This window comes from Mycetomoellerius zeteki, unplaced genomic scaffold (genome assembly GCF_001594055.1).
Source record: "Mycetomoellerius zeteki isolate Tzet28-1 unplaced genomic scaffold, Tzet1.0 scaffold315, whole genome shotgun sequence".
Taxonomy (NCBI): domain Eukaryota; kingdom Metazoa; phylum Arthropoda; class Insecta; order Hymenoptera; family Formicidae; genus Mycetomoellerius; species Mycetomoellerius zeteki.
In genome coordinates this window covers 24,200-33,942 of record NW_017257300.1, presented here as the reverse complement: position 1 = coordinate 33,942, position 9,743 = coordinate 24,200, and the positions used below count along the sequence as shown (strand labels likewise).

The 9,743-nt window shown below is 28.4% G+C and overlaps 1 protein-coding gene across 1 annotated transcript in view; it reads left to right on the top strand.

The window, feature by feature from the left end:
- Positions 1–1,634: 1,634 nt before the first annotated feature.
- The window catches only part of LOC108724915 (sterol O-acyltransferase 1), a 13,640-nt gene continuing 5,531 nt past the window's right edge, over positions 1,635–9,743 (top strand). Inside the window, exons 1-9 of the mRNA XM_018451619.1 lie at positions 1,635–1,846; positions 2,420–2,490; positions 2,656–2,792; positions 3,449–3,619; positions 3,787–3,935; positions 4,299–4,438; positions 4,776–4,939; positions 5,313–5,586; positions 6,033–6,412. Coding sequence (XP_018307121.1) covers positions 1,798–1,846; positions 2,420–2,490; positions 2,656–2,792; positions 3,449–3,619; positions 3,787–3,935; positions 4,299–4,438; positions 4,776–4,939; positions 5,313–5,586; positions 6,033–6,412 — 1,535 coding nt within the window. The 5' untranslated portion in view covers positions 1,635–1,797. The remainder of the gene's footprint in view (positions 1,847–2,419; positions 2,491–2,655; positions 2,793–3,448; positions 3,620–3,786; positions 3,936–4,298; positions 4,439–4,775; positions 4,940–5,312; positions 5,587–6,032; positions 6,413–9,743) is intronic.

Here is a 9,743-nt window from a genome sequence, read left to right as displayed (position 1 = left end):
TAATGACGACGTCATAAGCCGGTTGATGTTAATTTTGTACTTTTATAATAAATATAACATCTACGTGTAAAATAATTATAAATAATAAAATAATATTAATATACTATAATAATTTTATAATAAATATAATATTTACGTTATATTAATAATAATAAATAATATAATAATAATATTAATGTATTATTTGTGTATATAAATGTGTGTGAAAATTATAGATACAACCAGTAATAAAGAAAATTTTCAAAGCGGAAACTTCTTTGGCGCTTATCCGGCTTATCATAACAAATATATATGCACATATGTTGCATACGCGTCACAGAAAAGGTCAGCTTTATCAAAAGAACTGTTTAAATATAATAACTTGGGCGAAGCTGTTATAAATTGTATATCTGCAATTCATGTATCCTTAATTATAATCAGCTGACATTCTCGCGCGAGTTGCCAAATCCGAGATGATGAATTAATTTAAGAACGAGGCTGCAAGATAAACGAAGCTGCAAAAAAAATCGCCAAAAATGAAAGGAATCTAAAGATATAAAAAATAAATATGTAATAATAAAGCGTAATTAGATTGTTTCGTATCTCTGCGGCAGCCAACCGTTTTATAATAAAATAATCCAAGACGTCGAAACTTCTTATCATAAAGATGTCAGAGGGGAACAGCCGTTTATCATAACATTAATGCTTTCATTGTTGTATATCTCCATAATTAAACAACAAATTAAGATTTCATTGAAGTGAAGTCTGCTCGAAGAAAGGGTATGACTCTGTAATCTTGTTTGCTTCATATAACGTCAGAAATTTACTATTCAATTGATAAGTAACGTAATATGTTTTTACAGATAGACAAGATCGACTCGAGTAGAACCGACTGAAAAAAAATAATACAATGGAAAAATGGGATATTCTAAAATTAAATATAAAATTAAAAAGGTATTATAAAATTCAGAAATAAACATTTTTTAATTTATTATCTACAATTATAATAATACTTATTTTTTAATTTATAATATGTATATAATAACATATATATATATATTATATAACGTATTTCAATTTTATTCTTTTTTTACATGTTTCAAATTTTAATCTTTTAAATGCACAGATATTATAACATTATAAAATTTATTTAATTAAAAAGTTATATGAAATTTAACAAATTTAAAGATAAAATGTATTTTTCTTAATCAAAGAGAGAGAGAGAGAGAATGTCTCTTATTATAGCACACGCTTGAAGGCGCGTATTTGTTCTAAATTCAAACAATGACGAGTCTGAAAGACTACTCGGTGCAACGCACGGAAATGTGTCACGTCATCTAAGTCATCGAAGTCGAAGACATGTTCCCCTGAACATAATCAGAGCGTACTCTACTCATAGAACGATAAACATGATCGAGCAGTTCAGATAGCACCGTGCACGGAACAGATCGTCCACAATCGAGATCAAGTGGGATTGAGTAGTTCGTATGTCGCTATCAAATACTGTCAGATCGCGTAATGAACGGAAATCTAAAAGAAAATTAATATTAAAATTGCTTATCAAATAATAATAGCGTATAGTGCGTGACGGTATTGATTGCGAATATTATGATTGGAAATATTAGAAAATTCATTTGAGAATCCATAATAATCAGATTCGTCCTTATAAACCAGTACGGAGCTGTTGGCTTTCTAGAAGGCTCGCAAATCGCGTAACTCAGAGCGTAACATAGAGTTACTCAGAGTGTAATATTCTCGGAGAAAAGTTTCCGTAAGACCCATAGATCATTTAGTCATTGAGTTGTTGTTATAGCAATCATGAATGATAAAAGTACTGGTGACACAAGTTTTCAAAAAGATAAATATGGTAAGTTAACGGCTCAATTAATCGTAAGATGTTTGGTAATTCTAAGATACTGATAAAGCTGATTTAATATTGAAAACAATAGTTTACGAAATATTTTATGCTTTATTCTAGTAAACTTTGACAAGAAATATAAAATATCTTGTAAACTATTAATTTTTTGTGACTGTAACTTAATATTTTTATGCACAAAATAAAGAGATGAAGGAAACACAATGTTGCTTTTAAAAAAAAATGTGGAAATTGCATACTTTTTTATTTTTACTTTTTATCTATTTTTTATGCTAGTATCTGTACTTTAATAGTTAATTTTGTATGCAGAGTAATTAACGGAATCATATTATGTAAAACAATTATATAATATAATATTTCATTTTAAAAAGTGGAAATTATCTCTTCATATCTATAATCTTTTTACTGTCTTTATTTAAAAAAAAAATAATGTAAATAAAATATATTTTCTTTAAATTTTTCTTTAAATTTTTCTTTAAATTTTTTTGTATCATTAATGATTTCAGAAAAAATTGACTGAATTGATTAAAACGCAATTGTCTGTACATGTATTTCTTTTTTCAGCAGACAATGAAAACGCGTTTACAGATGTTTTACATGAGTTGAACGCCGACGTATTGCGAAAAAGAATACAGGTGCGAAAAAATATATCTGACTAAATATATCGAATTAATATCATTTGTCATCAAAAAAGCGCAGTGGAGTCTATAATTCAAAAGCTTAAACCGTGAATATTCGATTTCGTGAGAGAAACGTGGCTTTCTAGCGTATTATTTGTTGTAAGACGTATTTCTTTGCAGGAAATAAGAGAGGACGTTTCGGGATACGTTAACACTCGCATTGACGACATGATGTCCGAGATTATGCGGAAGATACAGATGCCTTTGGCAAAGAATGGGGAATTCTTGTACATCATGGACAAATATAGCGATAAAAGGTGAAAAATGACAAGAACAGAGAAAGAATATTTGCTTCGAGCAGCAAATATTCATAAAAATACACGGTACAGATAGAGTAGATAGATTTAAAAATATTCGATAGTACATAGCAATCCTTTTAAACGAAAAATATCAACGTGAAAGATATTAAAAATGGATCTAAGCAACATTGTATTTCTTAAATCTATTTTTTTTTAAAAAAAGATCATTGCATCACAAAGTTCAAAGTTCAAATAAAATAAAATCTTTATTACGTAATTCTTACATCTTCATGTAAGAATTACGTAATATTTGATATAAAAAGTATTACATTAAAAGAGTGTAACATCCAATAAAGTACATTACGATTCTATAACATAATTGAAGAACTAATTTTAAGACAAATATTGGATATTAAGATAAGAATCAATCACATTCGACTGTTATTTAACCACTCAGTGAACAATTGTGTTACCGGATGCACTCAAAGAGTTACTATTAACGTAAGAATATACGCGCGTAAACTTAGAGAATTTATAAAATATCAATAAAATATACCAATCAATATAAATATATAATATTAATCAATATAATTATATTTATATTATATCAATATAATCAATATAAATATATTTGTAACATGTTGATCATATTGGTATTTTCGTTATTTCTCTAGGAAATCTAACAAGAAAGATGCGTTGCCGGATAAGGAGTTCCTCGAAAGAAACTCTTTGTTCACTGATCTCTTAAAAATCCCGCATTTTTGTGCGATATACAATCTGTTCATAATGACCTTTGTAATTCTGCTTGTCAACACCATCGCATTCGATATCATGGAGACAGGAACGTAAGTTCGCAATAGGAATCTAACTCACTTCCATCGTAGAATCGTCAAGATTTCGTTATTTCGTGGAAAAACATAAATATCTTTCCGTGAAATATATATTTAAAATATATGAACATGTGTATGTCCTTACCGTTTAATTTTTCGTTTTAAATTAATGATTCTTAAAGGATCCGCCTTGGTACCAACACGTTATGGATTGGTTTCGCAAAGTTTCCAACGTGCATCTACATTTGGTCCTTTATGCTAGCCTCGACACTTAGTGTCTACGTGCCTTTTATCCTTTGGGCGCATCAACGACTCCAATTATTGCCAAAATGTAATGATCTCTTTAATTCAGACTTACAATTAGATAAATGTGTTTAATTTAAATCTTGAGGAAATTAAGTCATTTAAGAAATTTAAAATTGGAAGTAAATCTTTTAAAGAGTAATTTGATTAAAATAAGTGTATAAAATTAAATCTCAATTTTTAAATAATCCTTTCTGTGCTAAAATAATAATTGATTAATTAAGTAGAAATCATAGTACGATAATGACAATGCAAAAATAATTGGACAAATAATTATAAAGACTATAATATTAAATAATATTAAATGATTAAAGTAATTTATATTATCTATATATAAATAATAGTAATTAATTTAATTCAAAAGATTCAACTATATCTTTTCTTTTTGCAGCCTCCATCCAAAAATTGTGGGATTACAGCTGGCTGTCAATGTTTATATTGTATCAAATTCTCTTTATTATTTTTCCTATTAAAGCGATGCTCGACGCAAATCTCTCCATTGGTTGCAATATGATTGTTATATTTGAACAAGTACTCATCTTTAAAAATCTGCGATTATAACTTCTTGAATTATGTTAGAAGTAAAAAGTTTGAATTTTTTTGCAAAATATACGTCGAAGTAAATCAATTTTCTCGTATACATTTGAAGTAAAAATAAATAAACCGTGTTAATGATTTTTTTCTATCGTCGAAGACATCAACGTAATTTATATCTAAATGAGTTTGAATAATACACATATAAATATATAGAATAATTGAATATATTCTTTATTTCAACATTACAATAGATGTTGGAGCAAAAATTTTTGCATTACAATAAATGTTGGAGCAAAAATTTTTCTACTTAAAATAATGTTCGCTTCTTTAGATACGCATGACAATGAAGAGTCACGCTTTTGTCAGAAGCGCAGCACCCAGATTTTTGTCATACAAACCTCACACTGAAACTCTGCGACCGAATTGCCCCAAATTCTCGCAATATCTGTATTTTCTGTTCGCACCGACTCTTGTGTACCGCGACGAATATCCCAGGTAAAAATGTTTCATTCAACGGAAAATTAACAATTAATTTGAAATTTTTTAATTGTGCGATGACGGAGACAACTTTAAGTTACATAATTATGAAATTCAACCTAGAATTAAATTTAATTCTATTTGGACTATGTTGAATTCATATAGCTTCAAAATTAAAAAAAAAAGCTTCGAAGATCATTCCTAAAATTTACAAACAAAATATTCTTAATCCTCATCTTCTCAATAATGTAATTCTATAATTAAATTGTTTAATTTATCGTATTATTTAAAAGATAATTTAATTACCAAGTATTGTCAAATTGTTGGCTTTTAATTAATATTAAGTGACTTTAGAAGAAGATCTATATTTGAACTCAATTGATTATTTTAGGACGAAAAGAATTAGGTGGAAGGTGGTGATTCAAAATTTCTTTGAAGTGGGCCTAGCAATCTTCTATCTCATCTTTATCTTGGAACGCTTTATATTACCGGTCTATCACGTGTTCGGTACACAATATTTGGAGCAGAAGTGGTTTATTACGAATGCCATCGACTCTAGTATTCCTGGCTTTCTGTACTTTATCACTGGACAATACCTCCTGCTGCACGCGTGGTTGAATGCTTGGGCGGAAATGTTGCAATTCGCCGACCGATTGTTTTACAAGGTAAATATATATGCATCTTTATTTATCTTATACAAAGTTATACGAAGGATACGCAAGTATTTTTTACGAGTTATATCACAGTGCTTTAAGATAAGTAATTTAATATAAGCGATAGCTTAAATATACGCTAAGTCAAGAGAAATTAGTCAAAATGATCAAACTTTATTTTGATATCATGAAAATCAAAATGATGATTTTTGATTACAAAATTTGACTGTAATTGACGTTAAGGATCAAAATAAAGTTATTTTGATTTTTTGTTGATTGAATGTTCCTTGGGTCCAGAATTGACCATATAATTTATTTGCATAGTAATTTTAAGAGAAAAATACTGCGAGAAAGATATTTCCCTTACACGAGAGAATTTGTGATAACTTTCGGAAGCTGAAGATTGTCGACTTTTGTAAATTGTAGTTTCATGAATTACTATGTCGCATGTGTTACAGGATTGGTGGAACAGCACGAATTATCACAAATTCTATCGCACGTGGAACGTGGTAGTGCACGACTGGCTGTACACGTACATATATAAGGACATGTACGAGATCGTGGTGCCGCGCAATCGGATGCTGTCAGTCACTGCTGTATTTTTCGTCTCCGCCATTTTCCACGAGTATATACTCGCGTTTGGTTTCGGCTTCTTCTACCCGATGATGTTCATCTTTTTCGCCGCCGTTGGTTTCCCTATGTTCTTCATCAAGGTCAACAGCGTTGTGATGTGGTTCAGTTGGAGCTTCGGCAACGGCCTCTTGTTTAATTTGTACGCGATGGAATTCTACGCCCGGCACAACTGCCCGCCTCATCCCGATTACTACCTGGACCTGTTCATACCGCGAAGCTGGAGCTGTCAAAAGCAATTTAACACTTAGATCTTTTCGTTTGCGTTAGCAATAAAATCTTTTAATGGAACAATATATTCCCTATTCTGTGCAGTCAGAGACTATGTATATAAGAAATGTTATCTACAAGTTGGTGTAACTAGTGTTAACTTAGTGTTAAACTAGAATAGAGCAAAGAATAGATGTTGACATAAAATCATATTAGTAAGAGGATCAATGGGGATCCACGCAATTGTTAATAAAAAATTATTATAGTTGTATATTTGTGGAATATTTGTTATATTTATGGAATTGCACATTTATTTTTGAGGCATATTGGATAACGAAAGTTCTGTAATTCTTCGAGTCTAATGAAAAAACTTGAAATGAACGTTTCTTTTTTTGGCATTTTTATTGAAATCTATGTTTATTATAATCGATAATGATTTTCAAGTTGCACTGTACAAAGCGAAGTAATATCGCTTTATCATAATTCACAGTGAAAATTATTATTACGATCGAAAACGGAGAAAACTGATTGTTAGTTTAACTTATTTTTCGAAGATTCCAGTTTAAACAGTAATATTGCAGTAATATTAAAAACGTTAAAACATTGTTGCTGCTATGCTGTATATGATCGACTCATTTATTTGTTATTCCATATTTATTGTGTCTAATTCTCTCGGAAGAAAGTTTCCGAACTTCTGTTTTTTTATTTTATATTTAATTATTATATTTAATTATTATATTTAATAAATTAGTATTGCGACTAGATTATATGATATTTGCAGAGCAATATTAGAATAAAAAGAAATTGTTTACAATAAAAAAATATTGATTTTTTTGTAATAAACATGATACAAAAATGTAAAAACAAAAAGGACAAATACAACTTTCATGCACAAATTTAATGACTTTTCTAACTTTACACGACTTTTTCTTCCCAAGTTTTTTATCCCAATGCCAAGAAAATACTTTTTTTCATTTGTAAAAATAATCCAAATAAATTCTTCAACTGTAAAATGATCCGAGAATATCATTGAAATTTTATCTCAGTGGAAAGTCACTCTCATGTTCCACTGAGATAAGATGATCGTCAACATATTAATCGAAAAATTCGTAATACGTAAAATGAATATGTAGATAATACAAATCATCTGCATAAATACATATAATGTGTATTTATATACATGTATAAAAATTAATTCACCCTCCGATCTAGGTCATCTAATGTAAGCGTAAATATGTCTAGCTTAAGATATTGAACTTAGCAGAATGATCGAATAATAATAATAATATGTATCTGTTTAATACAAAAGTCAACTGCGGCAAGTGCAGCAAGTTGCGTTCTAATCACTTAATTTAAGTTGATTCGATTATCTCGATACAGTGATTATAGGATTGCATAATCAGACATTGCTGTTAATCGATTAAGCGTAATGCTAATTTGATTAAAGATGTTTTGATTGTATATAAATATATATATATTATCAGCTAAATTTATCAGTCAAAAAATCAATTAAAATAACCAAATCAGCCAAAACATTTTTGTTATAAATACTCTCTGAAATCGACTGAACAAAACAATAAATAATTTGGCTTGTGCTATAAATGATTTGCTGTAGTTTTAGATGAATAACTTCTAAATATGGATCCAAATCAACATTATTTGTACGAATAATTACTAATTTTATTAATATATGTTTAAAAAATCAGATTTAATTCGTAATTCTATGACTTTATCGAATGTAACAATTAAGGCAAACAAAAAATTAAATAAATTTTGAACTAAGATTGTCCTCTCTTTTATGTAGAACATGATAGTGTCTCGGTGCTAAGATAAGCGCAGCGTCATATAGATTACTCAAACATAAATAGAACAATTTATATAAAATAAAATATAAAAATTAATATAATGATATAAAATTTTTACATTTTTGATGATTCTTTGAGAATAACACATACCTATATCCTTAATGTGCGCCTGTCATGGTCTCTAGAAAGTCACAGGTCTACAAACATTTTACCGATAGATCTAATCAGGTCGACGTAAAAAACAGCTGAGCGCAGATAATTCCTCGTGCATATACAAATTCTTGCAACTCATGGATTTTGATCGAAATTATTTAATCATTTCCTAGATTTTTATTGTGTTTTCCAAGAAAAATAATTTTAATTGAAATTCATTCAAAATAATTCAATAATATGTGCCTTGATCTATAAAAAATGTTCTTAAGTGTAATAAAAACACGAAATCATTAAATCACAATTAGTAGGTTAATATTAGAAACGTGAAGATATGTATTATTAAAGGATAAGTTACATAGCAGTAGTATACATTATATTTCACACGCGTTGTTTTCTGAATTTACAATAACTTTAGTTCTATACAAGAAATTTTAGCATGTATAAAAATGCCTTCATTATTTTTAAATTGGTGAGTTGATGATGAAAAATGTTAATAAAAACTATAAACAAATGGAAAATTATTTATTTAAATAATGATAAATCAGGATGATAAATCAGATAAATTAAAAATAAATTATAAGTAAAAAATTTAAGATCACTAAAATCGGTCTCATGTATTTTTTGTAGATATAACGAATAGTTTCAACGATAATACATACGTAATAATTTGAATATTCAAATGAGAGACGTTTTTTTATAAATATTATATAATTTCTGCAACTCACAAGCGTAAATAACTTTACAAAAAGAAAATCCCAAGTTTTTTCGCGAAACACGTGTCTCATATTTTTATCTGTAGAATACATCATCAAATTTAAAAAATAAATAAAATGATGTTTCAAAGGTGCTCGGTTTGACGTGGAATGCCTCATATAGAAAAATCTAAAAAGTAAAAAAAATTTACAAAAAAATTTCATTTAAACATATTTTCGGAGCCGCTTATAGCGGACTTTAGCTCCATTCTTCTAACGAATATCAAATTTTCCGAGCGAATGGCAGTTATTTTAGTTACTAGAAGATAAGATAGTAGGGGAAACCGGGGATAGTAGACTCATTTTTCAGTTTCGAATTTTTATAGACGAAATTAAGAGACTTATCGAAAAAATGAATTCTACGCCAGTTACTACATTCATTTGACTATCTAATAATATTTTAATAATAAGGGAAAACTAATAATTACTATGAAAAAAATGCATTTTTCTAATGTATTCCATCTGATTTAATTAGCCCCGGGATGACTGATAGTATGGGGTAATTTGATTAACATTATTAAAATGAAGATTAATAAATATTTTAAGATACATCTTTGGCTACATAATAACAAAAATTTTATAAAAATGTATTTTAAACACAAACATATTTATTATAAAA